Source organism: Perognathus longimembris, chromosome 17 (genome assembly GCF_023159225.1).
Source record: "Perognathus longimembris pacificus isolate PPM17 chromosome 17, ASM2315922v1, whole genome shotgun sequence".
NCBI classification, from domain to species: domain Eukaryota; kingdom Metazoa; phylum Chordata; class Mammalia; order Rodentia; family Heteromyidae; genus Perognathus; species Perognathus longimembris.
The window spans coordinates 12,974,773-12,995,119 of record NC_063177.1 but is presented as its reverse complement, the minus strand read 5'-3'; the positions used below and the strand labels follow the sequence as shown (position 1 = coordinate 12,995,119).

At 43.6% G+C, this 20,347-nt stretch overlaps 1 protein-coding gene across 1 annotated transcript; it reads right to left on the bottom strand.

Moving 5' to 3' along the window:
• Nucleotides 1-175: 175 nt before the first annotated feature.
• LOC125365812 (polyadenylate-binding protein 1-B-like) lies at nt 176-11,207 on the bottom strand. Its single transcript, XM_048366060.1, is given in 4 exon segments — nt 176-333; nt 536-729; nt 10,730-11,108; nt 11,111-11,207. Coding segments are annotated over 4 exon segments (828 nt in total).
• Nucleotides 11,208-20,347: the final 9,140 nt, after the last annotated feature.

Sequence of the window (20,347 nt, the reverse complement as noted above, 5' to 3'; positions counted from 1 at the left end):
TGCTGCCCGCCGGCATTCCTCTCAAGCATTCATTTTTTTCCCGCCAGCGTCGGACGTCGGCGGAGCGCTAGAGACGACGAGCCCTTCTGGAGCCGGAGTCCCCCTGAGCGGAGTTGGTTAGACGTGGCCAGTGTGGGAGGCAGCCCGCTGGGGCACCTGGCGGCACACGCCCGTGTCAAAAGCTGCGCCACCACCGCCACGCCCCCAGGCCTTCAAGAGATTTGCCGGGAGACACTGGCCGACTTCGGCGGCTTCCCTTGCTCACTTTTAGCTCCAGTTTTCCCGGGGACTCCGGTCGCTTGGCATGGCCTCGCGTGGCTCCTCGAGGCCTTTCTGTCAAGACCTCGAGAATGAAAGGGGAGGAAGGGGTTTATTTTCAACGAGATCCTTGCAAGTGCGCAAATTCTAAAGGGACAGCCAGGTAAAAGCCGCGCCAGTGAGTTGTATTTCAAGTCTTGATCCCAGTGGCTTTTCCCTGTGACTCTTCTGACCACCCCACCCTTAAAGCCTCCACATCTTTAGTGCCTTTTCCCACCCGGGAAGGGCTCAGCGCTCTTGACTGAGTGGTAAAGATTGGTGATTGTAGCTGCTGCTCCTGTTAGGGAAGAAACCAGGAGGTAGTCTTGTTCACCTTTCTTTTTTTTAATGAAGTATGTCATTGCGTAGACTGGGAAGCTAAGGTTCAGAAGAGGCACATTGCCCAGTTGTTCAGTGTGGTCAGTATTAAGACTATATAGCCAGATAGAACCTGGGGTCACAGTGTTATTAGAGCAGGTTAGGTTAAATTTGCCTGTGTTGTGTCAGGCATGTTTGCAAGTACATTAAAGTTAAAACTTACTGGGTAGATAAACCTCCAGATTAAACCTCCAGATTAGTAGTCCTTAGGCTTAGGTAGGGGAAAATCCGGTACAGCAAAACTCACCTACTCAAGGTTACAAGTTGACTAGAGGTGAAACCTGGATTTCAAGGTCAGGTTTCTCCCAGATTCTGAAAGCATGTTCAGGGATGCTGGGCAGGTGCTGCAAATACTTTATTGGGGCTGTGGATATGTCATAGCCCCACCCCCCACGACCTTATCAAAAATACTTTTGGAAAACAGTCTGCACTTGGAAGGGGATACCCAACTCCATTTGTGGTCAGACCACAAATCAGCCTTTGAAGGAGTTGCAACCCAGCTTCAAGTCATTTGGATGTATCAAGAAATCTCAATTCCTGGAAGTGGCCCTTTGTTCCAAGTGGTAGAGTGCTAGACTTGAGCGCAAAAGCTCAGGGACAGCACCCAGGCCCTGAGTTCAAGCTCCATGACCACCCCCAACCCCCAATCTTAATTCCACAGTCATAAATTAAGAAAACTCTAGCTGGGCTGGTTGCTCACAGCTGTAATTATACTTAATTACATTTAATGTTGATTATACATAACATACTAGTTTCTTTGTTCTTTTAGTGCCTTGTATCTCAGACATTCCACTTTACTTCTAAAGAAAATCCTTTAAAACATCCTTTAACCAGGTGCTAGTGGCTCATGCCTGTAATTCTAGCTACTCAGGAGGCTGAGATCTGAAGATCTTGGTTTGAAGCCATCCAGCAAAAAGCCAGAAGTGAAGGTATGGCTCAAGTGCTAGTGCACTAGTCCAGAGTAAAAGAGCCAAGCAAGAATGCAAAGTGCTGAATTTAGGCCCCAATACCAACACACACACACACACACACACACACACACACACAATTGCTAGTAATCAGGACAACTGATTCATCTCCAAATGTACGACAATTTAAAGAGCTGATTTCTTAAAATGTATTTCAAAGATGACACAAAGCATTTACAGACAAAAAAATGTCACTAGAAGATCGCACTAATATTTTTTTGTGTGTGTCCTAGAGCTTAAACTCAGCCTAGGTGCTGTCCTTGAGCTCTTTTTGCTCAAAGCCAGCATGGTACCACTTGAGCCACATCTCTACTTCCAGCATTTTGGTGGTTAATTGGAGATAAGAATCTTACAGACTTTCTTGCCCTGGCAGGCTTCGAATCACCATCCTCATCTCAGTTTCCTTGAGTAGCTAGAATAACAGGCATGAGCCACCAGCACCTGGCTAAAGGATGTTTTAAAGGGTTTTATTTAGGTAGAATTAAAGTGGAATGTATGTGATACAAGGCACTAAAAAGAACAAAGTAAGTGGTATATATGAAAAACATCAAGTGTAAATGGTAACAATAAAATACAAAAGTTGCTGGGCAGTGAGATACAAGGCACTAAAAAGAACAAAGAAATGGCATGTGAATGAACATTAAGTATACATGGTAATAAACTTACAAAAGTTGCAGAAGGATCACAGTTTGAAGATAGCCCGGGGAAGAATTGTAGACTTTCTAATGAACCACCTAAAAATTGGAAGTGGAGCTGTGGCTCAAAATGGTAGAGTGCTAGCCTTAAGCAAAAACAAACCTCAGAGATAGCACCCAGACCTTGCAAGCCCCATGATGAACAACAAAATTTTTTTAAGTTAATCAAAGAACAATACAGAAAAAAAGCATTCTTACTCTAACTAGGTTCAGGGATCCTCCATATTACCCTTACATTTGATCATTTGTAACAAAATCCACTAAAAGTTGTTATATTCAATGAGAGATTATAACAGCCAAAGGATATAGGTTGGAATCAGGCAAGGGAAGAAATACATGAGGTAATATATACAGAACTTCAATAAAAAAAACTCCAGTTGTATTTGCTCCAGGTCTAGTTTACTAGCCTGAAATACTGCCAACACAGGTGGCTTATCCAAGCCTTATTGTCCAAAACCTTTTGGGAGTTCCATCATGTAAGTATGGTAGGTTGCCCATGTGGTGGACCCCAATACCTTAGGAGGTCATGATGGTGCCATATGACTTATAACCCTCAATTCAATACACATGGTTAGCTTGCTCAAGGCCCAATTAAAACAAAAACATTCATGCAAGGAATTATATTTCAAGGGCCTAGTGGCTGAAAGCTTAGGACAAACCTTTCACTGAGTAAGGTTAAATCCATTTATATATAATCTAACAGATTTTGAAACCAGTGCAGCAGGCTCCTGAATCTTTGGAGGGCATGATACCACCTGGCATGTGTGTGTCTTTCGAACATGTCTAGAATATGTAATCATTTTCTTGCTCACTGATTCCAACTAATATGATGTCAGTAATGCCCTGTGGTATTCTACAGAATGTCCAGATACTCAAAATTCTTCATATTCTGTCCAATATGGTACCACCAGTCACTTGTAGCTATTCAACACTCAAAAATATGACTAATCAAATTAAGATATACTGTAAGTGTAAAATACAAAATTTCTATTTTGGTACACTAACTTGACCATTTTCTACTGAAAATGCCTGTGATGCTTTGTCTCTTGGTCTTTCTTTAGTACTTGTAATGCCCCTTGCCTGTGGATGGAGCAGGCTGGACTGCCAGAGAATAAACAATCACAGGTCAGATTTCAAAGACTTTGAATGAAACAAAGAACATAAAGATATTGCATTCATATTTTCATATTGATTACAATGTCTGCCATATTATCCTAGTTCCTGAGGAAATAACCACAGAGTAGATTGGGTGGTTGGACTTATACCAGGACTCCATATGTCTTAATTTCACACTCAGGAGTACATGAAACAACAATAAAAATTGATTTCTCAAAACATAGAGTCTAGCAAGTTCAATATGGGGTGCTAGGAGTGTCTGGTAAGAGTTGATTTTCTAGTTCACAGATGGGACCACCTTGGTGTGCCATCACTTGATAACACTGTCCAGGGGGACTCCTTTATAGTCCCATTCATGAGGCTCCCACTCCTAATACTATCAATCACATTGGGGCTTAGGATTTCAACATGAATTTAGGGAGACCATAGCATCTCCATACAATGTAAGTGCCACAAATACCACTAATTCCAAATATTATTTCAATTACTCATAGCTGAAAGCCTGATTTTTATTCTGAAGCCAGAGTTTTAGATTAGGCCACTCCAGTACACCAAATAAAAGGAATGGGGGCTTATATGGCATACACAACCATAGAAAGATACTTCAGTTCATCTTCAACCATCTTTGGGGGTACAGATATGAGCTGCATTGTTTAAGTAGACAAATAACTGGGAGCAGGAGAAGAAATGCATAATTATTTACAGTCTGGTCAAAGTATGATCCAATTAGCCATTATTTCAGCCTTTGTCCTAAGGAAGCTCTACTGCTCCTTAGGGGTAGTTTTGGTTCTTTGTTATGAAGATATTGATCAGTGTTGTTCTTTCTGGAACCCAGTGATTGCAAATTGATTGCAGAAAGAATGCTTAGAACAAAGAAAGGTTCAAAGTGGGGGCAGAGAGGCCAAGCTTTTCTCCTGGTTTTAATTAGTTTATGGCCCTAAATAAGGAGTCCATGCTTTCTGCAAAAGCAGCTTTAATCAAACTTCTGCTTGCAAGAGGTTTTTTTTCCCTGTATTTGCTATTAGCAATAATCTATTGTCATTATGGTTGTTATGTTCTGAATGTTGGTGTCTTCCAAAAGTTATGAATTCCTCATTGGTGGATCAACATATATAAAAGAGGCCCCAAGGTGAAACCGGATTTCTAAACCCCAATCCCAGAGTCCAGCAGTCCCAAGTTAGGTCTGGCCACTCGCCCCATATGCCAAATTAAGAGATATCATCTAGGGCAGAGAAAAGAGCAATGGGAAGACAGCATATCTTCAGAGGTATACACATTGACTTCAGGTTATATAGAATTGGAGGAATAAGGTGGTTAAGGTATGCACACTTAAACTAGTCCCAAGTCCAAGATATGGCCTGGTTGACCATTAGCCCAGTCTTTGTCCTTGGAGGAATTCTGGAGAAGTTATCCCTTTATTGCTAGAACAGGAACAAGGTGAGTGTCAGAGTTTTGGGTTGTTTGTTTTATGATAAGAAGAAGGTATTGCTTGTTTGAGGGGCAGTTTGCCTTCCACACAAGATAGTTATCTGAATCTTTTTTCCTACAAAGAGAAGGCAGCAGAGAATAGCTCAGATCAAAGGGCACAGATACAAAGTTGAAGAACTTTTAGTTATTTCATAGGACCTAGAAGAAAGCATCTTTTAAATTGCCAGTTACATTATTACTTTGACTACAAAAGCACAAACTACCGTCTGTAACTCAGAAAATAGGCCCTCTGCCAGAAACAATCTGCCAAGCGCCTTCAATTTACCTCACAGCCTATGGAATTTGAGGCATAAATTTCTGGCTTATAAACTGCCTAGTCTTTGGTACTCGTTACAGTAGCAGGAATGAATACTGATGAATAATCAGACATTAGAATCTCAGCCCTCTTTAGGTTACCCAGTACTCAGGTACTTGGATCTCCCAGAAAATAAAGACCAAGACAGGACTCATAGTAGAGCTATGCTAGTGAGCACAGTCCCAGGGGGCTGGAAGGAGAGATTAGAGAAGTAACTCAGGAAATGAGGGAGATCCAGTCAAGACTTGAGATTATCACCACTAAGAGTGAAGGTCTGCTGGGTTCATAGGACTGGTTCCCAAATCTCTGTATGAACAGAAAAGCGTTTATCCACCAACTCCCAGTTCCCTCTGACCAATGTTCAGGGTACTCCACAGTTCCAAGTGACACTGTCAGTATAGAAACCCACATCAGGAAAGACATATATAATAGGGAGAGGAGGTAAGATGCTGTCAGGTTACCACTGAATGAAGCTGCTCAGGGTCCATGCTGAGGTGGAACTCTAGCCCCTCAAGATGAGACCAAGAGAGGAGAAGGGGTAGGAACAGTGAGCAAACATTCCCCCATTCCAGAATGGAGAGTTGCCAAGAGAATGCTTATAAATAGAGTGGAAGAGTTGCATGGGTTCCAGAAAGAATCTTTAGAACCCAAAGACTTGATTGGTTGTGTCTCTAATGTACTACTGGGAGTGAGTGAGGGCCCTGAAGAAACTGAGCAAGTGGAAAGCTGGAATAATATGCCTTACAGTTTGCTGTTTCATATATATGAGAAGGGCATCTGAGTCCTGTGAAGCCCTTCATAAATCACTGAGGCTCCAGAGTCAATTACATTAGCATGATGTTTTCTCAAGATGTCTTAAGTATATTTCTCCAGAAAAACCTAGAATCAGTGGCTGTCAAAGCTAGAAGGGATCTTATGGTATTAGCAATTCCCACTGTCTATAAATCTGAAAACTGAACCTTCAAGTGAAATAATAATAACAGTAATGGCCACCAGAATGATAATATGGCCTATCACTTTGAGCTTGACATGAAGGAAGGCATGCCAGTCTAACTAACTCCTTTTTTATCCCTGCCTTCCACTTTTTACTTTTTTCTTCTTTTTCTGAATCCCTAGCCCCTCCATTCACATTAGGATTCCAGAAAGCACAGGATCAATGAAAAAAATTGTGACAAAACAGTCACTGAGTCTCTAAGAACAATGTATTTTCCTTATCATAACCAGAAGTTTCCTGACCATCCAGGGATAATGATCACCTGGATTACAGCTTTGACCAGGACTATCTAAATACACACAGTTCCTTCCCTACTTAAAGCATTTATTTCAGTCCCTGGAAGACCATCTGGGGTGTCACCAGAAGATGAATGAAGGCTTCCCCTTGCTTCCCAGTTACCACAAACATAATCACAGGCCCTTGAGATCTACATGCACACAAAAAACATTTGTCTCACAAAAAGAATTATGGGGTAAAAGAATTAATTTAACAGGGTAAAGGGAGAAACAAAATCAGGGAATCATTTCCTGTTTCCTATGCAGGAAATGAGAGTTAAAGACTCAAAATAGCGTTCCTAACTTATTTATTTATTTAGTTAGTTATTTTGTTGGTCATGGGGCTGGAACTCGGGGCTGGGCGCTGTCCCAGAGCATTTTTACTCAAGGTTAATGCTCTACCACTTTGAAGGACAGCTCCACTCTGTTTTTCTGGTGGTTAATTGGACATAAGAATCTCAAGGACCTATCTCAGCTACCAGAGTAGCTAGGCTTACAGATGTGAGCCATCAGCACCTGGCCCTCTCTGCATTTTTTAAAATTTATTTATTAATTAAAAAAATTTTGACAAAGTGTTGTGCAAAAGGGGTACATTTACATAATAGGGCAATGTGTACATTTCTTGTGATATCTTACATCCTGTTTTTCTTTCCCTTCCCTAGATCAGGTAGACATATATACAATACACAGTGTACCAAAAACATATACAGTAGCCACGTGGCCTACGACAAAGGAAATTCACCTAGGACTTTAAATGTAACGTCAGCAATAGAGTATGCTTATCCTTGTCTTATATGACATACATATATAGCTTTTGAGCTATTGTGATCCACTGAGAGGTCTATTTTAGACCTTTATATGTTGAGTAGTTGTTTGGTTTTAGTTACGTAATGTAGGGTTGCTGACCCAAAACTGTGGGAAATACCATTTGACAAGAAGTTTTTGGTTTCGAAGACCTGGTCTCTACTGTCTCCCCCTCCCCCCTCCTTAACAGTCCTATCTCAAGGAAATCATGCCCCTTTGCTTTCTGTGTTCTAGGCTTGTCTCAACATTATTTGTTCAAGTTCTGACCATTTCCCTGCGAATAACAATTTCACCATTCCTAATCACTATGTAGTATTCCACTGTGTATAGGTACCATATTTTTTGGATCCATTCATCTGTGGAGGGGCATCTGGGTTGTTTCTATATTTTGGCTATTGTGAATTGTGCAGCGATAAACATGGAAGTGCAAATGTCTTTTTGATATCTTGAGACCTGTTTTTCAGGATAGATGCCTAGGAGTGGTATGGCTGGGTCATAGGGTAGGTCTATAATAAACTTTTTGAGGAGCTGCCATACTGTTCTCCAAAGTGGTTGTACTAATTTGCACTCCCACCAACAATGGAGAAGGGTTCCTCTTTCCCCACATCCCCTCCAGCATTTGTTGTTACCTGAGTTCAGAGTATAGGCCATTCTAACTGGAGTGAGGTGGTATCTCAGGGTTGTTTTCATTTGCATTTCCTTTACTGCCAGGGATGTTGAACATTTCCTCATATGTTTCTTTGCCATTTTTATCTCTTCTCTTGTGAAGTCTCTCTTTAGCTCCTTTGCCCATTTCCTAATTGGTTTACTGGGCTTGGAGGGACTTAATTTTTTGAGTTCTGTGTAGATGACAGATATTAGGCCTCTGTCTGTTGCTGTGCTGGTAAAGATCCTTTCCCATATGGTTGGCTGTCTTTCTAGTTTGGTGGTAATATCTTTAGCTGTGCAGAAACTTTTTATTTTGTAGTAGTCCCATTTGTCGAGTCTCTCCCCTATTTGTTGTGCCCCTGGGACTCTATTCAGGAAGTTCCTTCCTGTGCCTATAAGTTCTAGTGTCTTTCCTACTCTTTCCTTCAGTAGTTTGAAGGATTCAGGTCTGATATTGAGGTCCTTGATCCATTTTGAGTTGATCTTGGTGCATGGTGATAGGCTTGGGTCTACTTTGAGTTTTCTACATATGGCTGCCCAGTTTTCCCAGCACCAGTAGTTGAAGAGGCTATGTTTATTCCAGGCAAGCTCTCTTTTTTTTTTTTGGCCAGTCCTGAGCCTTGAACTCAGGGCCTGAGCACTGTCCCTGGCTTCCTTTTGCTCAAGGCTAGCACTCTGCCACTAGAGCCACAGTGGAAAGATCTGGTTCTCCCTTCGAATGTGAACTCCAATTTCGCTGGATATTTGCTCCGAGGTTGTAAATTGTTATTCTGAAGTACTTGGATGGTGTTCTTCCACTCACTTCGTGCTTGGTAAGTTTGTGTGGATAAGTCGGATGTTATTCGAATTCTCTTCCCATTGAAAAAAGTTTCCTTCTTCACTTTAGCTGAATTCAGAATTTGCTCTTTAATCTTGAGGTCTGTAGTCTTGAATATTACGTGCCTTGGGGTGGCTTTCCTGGGGTCTGGCCTGCCAGGTGTCCTATAGGCTTCGGTTACCTGGATGGGGTCCCCTGTAAGATTGGGGAAGTTTTCTGCAATAACTTTATTGAGAACATGATTAAGCCCTCTGTTCTGGTATTCGGCTCCTTCTTCTATTCCAATTATGTGCAGATTATATCTCTTGTCTTTGTCCATTAGTTCCTGGATTAGTCTTCCCTGAAGCTTCACCTTTTCTTGGAGTGTGGTCATTTTCTGGTTGTTGTCAGCTGCTTCATCGTCCAGGCGAGAGATTCTGGATTCTATATGGTCCACTCTTTGTGTTATGGTTTCAGTTGCGGAGTTTATGGATGTCAGAGAGCCATTCATGGTTGTCATATCAGTTCTGATTGTGGAAATTTCTTCCTTTAAAGAGTTGTATTTTAAATCTATTTTTTCATGCATTTCAATTCTCAGGATGTGGAGATTTTCTTTAAAGGCGGCTTGCATTGTATCCATTTTTGCTTCCATTTCTTTAATTGAGGCTTGCATTGTATCCATTTTTGCTTCCATTTCTTTCTTGGCTTCCTCGGTGTCCTTCCAGATTTCCACTCTAAACTCCTGGAATTGTTTTCTGATTTCATTTCTGATGCTTTCGATCATTCCTGTTAACATGGCCTCATTTGCTTTTTTAGTCTCCATCTCCTCTTCAGTCGTGCTGCTCCTTGGAGCTGGCGAGTTGGCTTGCCCCTTGATGAACTGAGTTATGTTTCTTTGTGATTTGCACAACTGGAGGTCTGTGTAGGTCTTCCCTCCCTTCTGTGTAAGCGTGTCTACGGCAGCAGGTGCTGTCGCTGTGGCCCCGCCCACCAGTGCAGGGTACGCCTACCAGTGTGGGTGCTGTCGCCAGGAGCCCCGCCCTCCTGTGCGCTGTGCGTCCTCTACAACAGGCACTTTAGCGGGATATGCCTCCCAGAGCGAGCCCCGGGTTGTTGGGTTGTGCTTGCGCCCTCCTGCGAGTCCATTGGGGGGGCGGTATGTGTGGGGTTCAGTGGGATCGACTGTCTGGGTGTGGCTTGGCACCCTTAGACCTCACCTCCACTGCGAGGGGGGCACATGATCAGGCTCAGGTGACCCTGCTGGGCTGGTATTGCCCACCAGTGCCTGTGATTTTAGTTGTAAGAGTCTGCGAGGTCCAGGAGCCTCGGGTGGGGCTTGCACTGCCCGCCGTCCCCCGGCCCCTGTTGGGAAGGGGGCGGGCCCGTTCTGCCAGTTCAGGAACCTGTGGGGCCTTGGAGCTGCTCCGCCCTTTCCCTGCTAAACTGACTTCCCAGCGCCTGATGGGGGCTCCCCGCCTGATTTGGGCGTTCTTTGTTCCCTCGGGGTGGGAAGGGGGAGGGAGGGAGATCTAGCTTCTTTGTCGGGCTTGGGTCTCTGATAGCTGGTCTCCCGTTGGGTGAGGGTAATGGGGGGACTCACTTTTGCTGCTTTGTGTGTGTGTCCCGCGCAGCCGTTGGCCCTTCAGTGTTTGGTGAAGTGTTGTGGTGGCTTCCCCGGTTCCCTCTTTCTGCCGCGCTGGGTTCCCTTGTCCGAATCTGGTGTGGACCCGAACTTCTCGTCGCTGCCGGTGTGTGTCTTGGTCCGCACCCTGCCTTGTGTCTGTGGGGTCTCCCGCTATATGAATTCTGCACTCCTGGCAGCCTGTCAGCCGATCGCCGGGTTCCCCTTTCCCAGCCTGGCCCTGTTTGGGCCAGGGTCGGCTGGTGGGGGGAGGGTGCCCCAGAGATTCTCCGGCTCCGTGTAGGTTTTCAGTTCTTCTTTTTTGCTCCTTTTTGTTTTCCTGCGTTTCTCCACTGCTTCTGGCTGCTGGTTTTTCTTTCAGCTGCTTCTTGTGTCTCAAAATGTACAAATCCATAGCCCTTGGAACCATTTTCCTCACAAACCACCTTACATGAAAGGATGTTACCAAAAGCAGAAAATGTATCATACAGTGCTTTATTATCAATGGATTTGTCCAAATTGTTAATGAATATGTTGCCCACTCCACTTTTACGAAGTGATGGATCATGCTGAGACCACATGATGCGTACTTGCTTGCCCTTTATAACATCAAAATTCATGGTGTCCAAAGCACGCTCTGCGTCTGCTGGCTGCTGGAAGTTCACATATGCATAGCCCAAGGAGCGGTGGGAGATCATGTCCCTGCAGACCCAGATGGAGAGGAGGGGCCCCCCGGGCTGAACTTCTCGTAGAGCATCACCTCGGTCACATCGGGGTGTAGATCCCCCATGTAGAGTGAGGCCATGGGGTAGCTGGGGGTGCTGGGGTTCATCTTGGCACAGCTGCCCACAGGGCCACAAGCAGCAACCTTTCTGTGAGAGGAGAGTGAGTGCTGGGGCCCGGGGCCCAAGCCAGGGGGCAGGGGACCTGGGACAAGCACAAAGGGACAAAATTCAACCAGAATTGATGACTACTCAACTGCCGCAGAGCCGGATTGCGTTTGCTGCTGCTGCGGGGTGGCCAGCTGCTGGCTGGGAGAGAGGCTGGCGGTGCCGGGCAGGGGGGACAGACGGGAAGGCCTTGGTCTCTGGGTTTCTTCTTGGAGCTGCTGCGGGGCCGTGGGCGGGTGGGCGGGTGGGTGGGTCTCGGCTGCTTCACTGGGTTATTTTATAAAAGAGGAGGAAGGAAAAAAAAATAAAAGTCTCCGGTGGGGGAGACATGGATTTTTTGTAAATTTCTTTTGGGTTTTTTAAAGGATTTTTTTTAGGTTTTTTTTTTTTTTTTTTTTTTTGCCAGTCCTGGGCCAGCTGGGACTCAGGGCCTGAGCACTGTCCCTGGCTTCTTTTTTGCTCAAGGCTAGCACTCTGCCACTTGAGGCACAGCGCCACTTCTGGCCATTTTCTATATATGTGGTGCTGGGGATTTGAACCCTGGGCTTCATGTATACAAGGCAAGCACTCTTGCCACTAGGCCATATTCCCAGCCCTTTTTTTGGATTTTTAAATAAAAAATGTGTGTTCCGAGCCCGGAGCACACACTCCGCACTCTCAGCACTAACCGCAGGGGAGAAGGAGCTGCCCTGAGTTGGAGGGTGCTTGTGCCCTCTCGCGAGTCTGCTGTGGGGGGCGGTATGCGTGAACCCCAGCAGGTTCAAGTGTCTGGGCGCAGGTTAGTGCCCACAGACTCTCTGCACCTCCGCTGTGGGAGGGGGGTGCGTGTGTTCGGGCCCAGGTGTCCCTGCTGGGCTGGTATTGCACACCAGCAAGCCTGTGACTGTTGTTCAAAAAGTCTGCGTGGACCAGGGCACCTCTGGTGGCATTCCAAGGCCTACCAGTCCCTGGACCCCTGCTGGGAGGCACGGGGGGGGGGGGGCTGGTGTGGACAGGTTCAGGCTCCCCAGCTGGGGCTTTGGGGGAAGCCTGTCTAAGGTGTTTCCCGGTCATTTTGTTGGGCGCTGCTCTGCCTCTGCTAACTCCGGTGTCCTCCCAGAGGCTGTAGGGTCCTAGAGCTGCCAGATATGGGGCTCCTTTGTTCCCTTGGGGTAGGGAGGGGGAGGGAGGGAGCTCTAGCTTCTTTGTAGGGTTTGGGTCTCTGCTAGAGCTGTTCTCCCGTTTGGTGGGGGGAGGGGCAATGGGGAACTTACTGGTCCCGGATTGTGTGTGTGTCCTGCGCTGCTGTGGGCTTTTCGGGGCTGGGGTGCTAGGGTGTGGCAATCGGTCATTTGGTGGTGGCGGTCCCGGCTCTCCCTGTCAGCTCTCCCCGTCTGCGCAGCCTGGTTCCCCTGCTGTTGTTGTCTGTCCATGCCTCCAGTCCCGCACTGCCGTCTGTCTTGGTCGGTCTGCGCTCCGTCTGCGCTCCGTCTGCGCTCCGTCTGGGGCCCGTGGAGCTCCTGCTGTCTGGACTCTGCACTCCTGGCATGACTTTTCAGCTGTTGCTTCTCTGGTTGCTGACGGTCTATGGTCCCATTTACTAGCACCAGGTCCCCTTTCCCAGCCTGGCCCTGATTGGGCCAGGGTTGGGGGCAGGGGATACCTCAGAGATTTTCCGGCCCCATGCAGGTTATAGGCTCTTTTTTGTTCTTTTTTGTTTCCTATGTTTCTCTGTTGCTTCTGGTTGTTGGGTTTGCTGGACTCTTGATGGGATATTGGGTGTTGGAGTTCCCAGCTCACTATTCGGTTGGAGCAAATTGGGGTGCCTCCCTATTGTGATGGCGCCATCTTCCTAAGGCCCTCTCTGTACTTTTTGAGTGGAAAGAATACAGTCATGTCAGTCTAGTGACTGCTAATCTATGAACAGTGGTTTGGGATGGGTAAGATGAATGAGGGCCAATGCAGTGTCTTTTGGGACTTCCTATTGCTAGACTCATTTTTTTCTGTCTCTACCCTTATTGGAAGAATTTCCAGATGTTTACCATTTCAAAGGATAAGACACATTTAGATAGTCCCTCCAATATTCCGTTTCCCAATTTATCTATCCTGCCTCACTGAGGGTCACTGAATCCCTCTGTCAGTGACACTGCCAAGTATGATTAAATTTCCTTTCTCTTGTTCTGCAGTGCTTCTCTTTGACTGGGAGATAGAGACAGGTAGCCAAGCCTAATGAGATTGGGATTTGCTTGAAAACTTCCATTTCATACATACTTGAAAATAACTTTAGTCCACACAACAGCTCTGATTTTGCATATGAAAAAATGGTTTTTAGGTAGGCTCTGATTTAATCAGTTTAGTTTGTCTAAAGAGAAGAAAATTAAAAATCAAGCCCTATGTTGGTGGTTCATGCCTGTAATCCTAGATACTCAGGAGACTGAGATCTGACGATAGTGGTTCAAAGCCAGCACAGGCAGTAAAGTCCATGACACTCTTGTCTCCAAATAACCACTAAAAAACTGGAAGTGGTGCTGTGCTTGAAGTGGTAGAGCTCTAGCCTTGAGCCAAAGAACTCAGGGACAGCACTCAAGCTCTGAGTACAAGCCTCACAACCAACAAATAAAAGTTAAAAATCACTTTCTGAGCCTCAGAACTGGTTGGCTCGGTCTGTAATTTTGACTATTCAGAAGGCTGAGATCTCTGGATCACAGGTTCAAAGCCATCCCAGGCAGACAAATAGGAGAGACTCTTACCTCCAACTAACTAGTAAAAGGCTGGAAGTGGAGCTGTGGCTTAAGTGGTAGAGCACCATCCTTGAACAAAAAAGCTAAGTGAATCCCTGATTTCAAGCTCGACTAATGAACCTGAAGCTGGGGGGAAAAAAACTAAAACAAAAAGATTCACTGAAGTTTAAGTTAAAATTATTTAGATTTTCTTCCTTAAAAGGAGACAACTGAGCCTGAAGCTTTATATTCTTCATCCTCTTTTTCTTCTATGCTCATTTTACTTTTTCCCATGATCATTTTAAATGAATAGAAATTCAGCAACATTCCATTACTCTCAGGCTCACTTCTGGCTAAGTACCTACTAAAAGGATAGAAAGATAACCCTGTCCTGTCAAGTGCATACTGTGTGCCAGATATTGTCCCTAGATCTTTTCATTTCATTAAATGTAATAGTGCATTTAATTCTCACAACAACCTGGGATAGTAGATATTATTATTTGCTTCATTTTGCAGACAAGAAAGTGAGTCTTCAGAGAGTTTTAACAAATTAATATCTTGCAGCAAATAAAAGACAGAGCCAAAGACTGGAACATAGTTCTGTGTCTCCAAAGCCGTTCTCACAACCCTCCCCCATTTTTGTTTTTTAATGCCACACCATATCAAGATCTGGTTTTGCAAATCTGATGGTTAATGAACTTTTGCGCTAGAGTAACATGTGATTCCTCCTTGAGGAAGACTCAGTAGAATGGTAAGATCATCTACTTTTTAGGCATTTCATTAGAAAAAGTTGCATTTGAAAACTGTTAGAACTGCCTAAAACGGCTTTACAGTTCTGAAGCCAATTAACAGATGGGAGCTGCGTGTGCTGCTACTGTGATGGTTTCATTGCTTTTGTTATTTGCACTGATGGTCTAGACACTGTTCTCAGGCCCAGGACATAGACAGTAAACCTTGTTGCTACCTTTAATAAAAGCAAATTAGTGGAGCAGACAGATATGTGCAGATGGAGCTGTGTTCAGAGAACCTGAGAAGAAAGAGGTGCAAGTGAGCCATCACTTACACTAATATAGTGATAATCACAAGTTCCCTGTTCAGTTTCTACCTTTCCTTCAGGACTCAGCTTAAGATCCACCTTCTGCAGGAAATCTGGCTGGCACCAGTGGTTCATGCCTATCATTCTAGTTGCTGAGGAGGCTAAGATCTGAAGATCACAGTTTGAGGCCAGGCCAGGCAGTAAATTTTATGACTCTTATCTCCCACTATCCACCAAAAAGCTGAAATTGGAGCTATGGCTCAAATGGCAGAGTGCCAGCCTTGAGCAAAAGACTTAAATGACAGCACCCAAGCTTGAGTTCAAGCCCCAGTATTAGCACAAAAGAGAGAAAGAAGAAAACGAAAGGAAGGGAGGAAAGAAGAAAGGGAGGGAGGAAGGAAGGGAGAGAGAAAGAAAGAGAGAGAGAAAAACAAACAAAAAGAGCTATTTCTGTACTTCTCCAGGGCTGCTGTATGTCAGTAGGCTAACAACTTTAATATCTCAGTTACTTAAGACAAGTGTTAAGAATTAACAATGGTCCTCCACAGGGGGATTCTGCTCACTGTGGTATCCCAAAGAACACAGGTGGACAGTAACTTCATTGCCACTTGTACTTTGATGCTGCTCCATCAATGAGAAATGGACTTGTCCAAGTGTACACTAGATTTTAGGACTCCTGCTCACATTCTACTTGCTAAAGCAAGTCACAGGCTATGCTCAACTTGAAAGGTAACTTCAAAGATGAAGTTTAGGTAAAGCAGAGGAAATGTCATCTTACTGTAAGGTCCACTCCTGGGAGGGTTCCATGCAGATGTTCCCCACTTGCTTATGTCTGTATCCAGTACCTGAGTTAACTAGGTTACTGGCACACCTGGAGGCAGTTACCTCCCCCTTCTCTGAGGTCACATCCAATCTACCTGGCCATACCTCCCACCTTTTCCTATATAATCCAGCTCAACACAGTCCCCACTCTCTTTCCTTTTCTCTCTCTCTCTCTCTCTCTCTTGCTCTTTTCTCTCCTTTTCCCTTCTTCCCCTCTGTCTCCTCACGGCTCCATCTTGTGTGGTCTGGCAGTTTGCTTTTCCCCCAATAAACTCCTTTCTGCCTGAACCATGTGGTGGGTTTCCTTTCTGGCGAACCTTACACTTACCATGAGGCTAGAACATTTGTAAACAACTGTAATGACCACTGTCTCTGATCACATATTCCTTTGGAATATGCTATTTCTCTGACTTGTCCAAGGCACAAGCTGTGATTGGTGAACCTCATCCCATACAGAGTTATGTTAATCAATGCCTGAATTTCAATGCTGAACTCTAAAGTTTACTAAATTTATATCCTCTTCTTAGTTTTAATGGCACTGTAAATTTGTTTTTTCCTTCCTTCCTTTTTTCTTTCTTCCTTCCTCTTTTCCTTCTTTCTTTGCCAGTCCTGGGCCTTGAATTCAGGGCCTGAGCACTGTCCCTGGCTTCTTCTTCCCTCCCCCCCCCCCCCCCCCCCGCCTCAGGGCTAGCACTCTGCCACTTGAGCCACAGCGCCACTTCTGGCCATTTTCTATATATTTGGTGCTGAGGAATCAAACCCAGGGTTTCCTGTATACGAGGCAAGCACTCTTGCCACTAGGCCATATTCCCAGCCCCTCCTTTTTTCTTTTGTGTTCTGTTACTGGGACTTGCACTCTTAGCCCAGTTTTGCTGGACTTTGTCCTTATGGCTGGTTGTCTGTCATTTGAGCTATACCTCCACTTCCAACTTTTTCCAGTTTAATTGAGAAGGGTCTTTTAGATTTGTCTGCTTAGGATTATTTCAAACTAATTTCCAAATCTTAGCTTCCTTAGTAGTTTGGATTCTAGGAATGAATCGTCAGTGCCCAGCAAACCTTTTTTTTTTTAATTTTTGATATTTTTTTTTTTGCCAGTACTGGGGCTTGAACTCCTTCCTTTCTCCTTTTTTCTTTCTTTTTCCCTCTTCCCATTTCCCCATTTATTTCTTCTCTTTCTTTCCTTCCCTCCCTCCATCATTTAGTTCATTCATTCTTTACTTCTCTCACATTTCTGTCTCTTCTTTCTTTGTGTTCTCTCTGTATATGTGTGTGTCTCTGTTTCTCTGCCTCTTGACTTCTCTCCCTCCCTCTTTCCCTCCCTCCTTCCCTTCCTTTCTTCCTTAGCATACTCTCTCTCTCTCATACACACACACACACACACACACACACACACACACACACACACACATCGGTAAGCATTACAGTCTGTGTCACACAAAGCCAATCCACTGCAGAGCCTGCCCATTGTCACTGGACCTCTGAGGTTGCGGTGGACACTAAAGGACATGTGGTCTAATTGATGCCCTTTCTGGGTCACATACCGTGTACGTCTGTGTGGACCAACATTTCATTGTAAAGCGGGTCACACTTAATGTTCTGTAAATGAAATTTGATCCATCTTGTATTTGAATTTGTGTTTAAAATTGAATTTGTGTTCTGAGGTTTAAGATCATTTCCATATAAAAGAAATTCTTACTTGAGGACTAAATTTTGAGTGTGATTTTCAGTGGTCCCCATACCCCTAGCAATTTGTTGGATGGGAATCCTTTCTCCTCCCCCCCCCCCCGTTTTTTTTTGTTTGTTTTTTTTGCTGTCTATAAGAGTTGAACTCAAGGCCTGAGAGCTCAACTTGTTTGTTCATGGATGGTACTGTACTACTTGAGCCACATCTCCAGCCCAGCTTTTTGCTGGTTAATTGGAGATGGACTTTTGAACCCAGATCCTCTAGATATCAGCCTTTTGAGTAGCTACTGGCATCTAGCAGACATGTGCATTTCTTAGAGTCTTCATTATTTAATCACATATTAGAATGCATCTGTGGCCCAAAATAATATTAATTAATTCCAGGAAACATTTAAAAGTTCTTGATAAAAAGTTCTGCTTCACGACCTTACATTATGTATAGGCAAAAACAACTCCAAGAGAAGGACACAGAAGGATTCTATTGTTAACATTACATTTAAAGTTCTAGGTGAATTTCCTTTGGTGAATGCTACGTGGTTACTGTATATGATTTTGGTACACTGGGTATTGTATATATGCTTACCTGATCTAGGGAAGGGAAAGAAAAATGAGGGTTTAAGATATCACAAGAAATGTACTCACTGCCTTATTATGTAACTGTACCCTTTTTGCACAACACCTTGTCAACAAAATTCAATTAATAAAAAAAAAGGTTCAGCTTCAACTTGGAGAGAGCAAGGGTAGGGGTGATATTGTCCAAAATGTACTAATTACCTGGCTTATGTAACTAACCCCTGTATGTATCATCTTTATAATAATTTTTAAAATCTACTTTCATTGTAGTAAAAGCAGCAGTTTCCAGTACTAGATATGTCCTCTAGGTGGCAGCAAAATGCACAATATAAATCTGGTCCAGGTTGCTGGTCCTTTATTGCTCATGATAGCAATGAGAGTATAAATTACTTTTTTTTTTCTATGTATATAATTTTGTATTGTTACTTTTAGGGAGTTGTACAAAAGAATTATAATTTCATAAGTCAGGTTGTGAGTACAATGTTTCTTGGGCAATATCATCCCTTCCTTCCCTGTTCCTCATTTGCCCCCTCCCACCCCTACTGACAAATTACATAGTTCATTTTTTACATATTGTATATCAACTACAATGACAAAATAATTTACACATGCATTTCTTTAAAAAAAATTGTAAAGTAGGGGCTGGGAATGTGGCCTAGTGGTAGAGTACTTGCCTAGCATGCATGAAGCCCTGGGGTTGATTCCTCAGTACCACATACACAGAAAAACCCAGAAGTGGTAGCTGGGAATATGGCCTAGTGGCAAGAGTGCTTGACTCGTATACATGAAGCCCTGGGTTCGATTCCCCCGCACCACATATATAGAAAACAGCCAGAAGTGGTGCTGTGGCTCAGTGGCAGAGTGCTAGCCTTGAGCAAAAAGAAGCCAGGGACAGTGCTCAGGCCCTGAGTCCAAGGCCTAGGACTGGCAAAAAAAAAATTGTAAAGTTCTTGTACAAAGAAGTTACATTTCCATAAATCATATTATGACTTATATATATGTATAATACGTCTTGATCAATGTCATCCCTTCTATCATTCTCCCCTACTTTTCTCTCTCATCCCTATTCTCAAGATAGGGAGTTCAATTTTTTACACATGTACATAGAACATAACGACGGCATTCTCCACAAAACATGTATTTCTTAACACTGAGGCAAGTAGCTATATCAGTTTTCTTTATTTTAAAAAGTGTGTGTGTGTGTGTGTGTGTGTGTGTGTGTGTGTGTGTGTGTGTGTGTGTGATGCTAGGGATCAAAATCAAGGCCAGGTACACGAAAAGCACACATTCTACCACTAATCTACATCTCCAGCTCCATTTTTCTTTTTGTTTGTTTTGTATGGTACTAGATTTTGGACTCAGCACCTTATATTTGTTTTTTTCTGTTTTCTTTTTTAATTGTTTTAAAATTAAATTTTATTGACAAGGTGATGTACAGAGGGGGTATAGTTACACAATCAGGTAGTGGGTACATTTCTTGTCACAGTTGTTTTTTTAATTAAAATTTATTGACAAGGTGATGTATAGAGGGGGTACAGTTACATAATAAGGTAGTGAGTACATTTCTTGTCATATTTATTATACCCTCCCTCATTTTTTTCCCTTCCCTAGTTCAGGTAAGCATATATACAATATCCACTGTACCAAAATCATATACAGTAACCACATGGGGTGTGCCAAAGGAAGTTCACCTAGTACATTAAACATAATGACAACAATAAAATCCTCCTGTTTCCTTCTCTTCTAGTTCATTTTTCTTAGCCTCATCTTATAGAATCATATATACATAGCTTTTGAGCTATTGTGATCCTCTGATAGGTCTATCCTAGACCTTTTTATGTTTGTTTAGTAATTGTTTGGTTTTAGATACATAATGTAAAGTCACTGACCCAAACATGTGGAAATGCCATTTGAAGTTTGTTATTTTACAGACCTGATCTCTACTGTTCTCCCCCCACCCACACCAAAATCATATATCAAGGAGACCATGCGCCTTTGTTCTCTGTATTCTAGGCTTGTCTCTCTCAACATTATTTGTTCAAAATCTGACCATTTCCCTGCCAAGACCATTATTTTATCATTTCTAATTGCTATGTAGTATTCCATTGTGTACAAGTACCACATTTTTTGGATCCATTGATCTGTAGTGGGGCATCTGGGCTGTTTCCATGTTTTGGCTATTGTGAATTGTGCAGCGATAAACATGGATATGCAGATGTCTTTATGGTATCCTGGGACCTGTTGTTCAGGATAGATGCCTAGAAGTGGT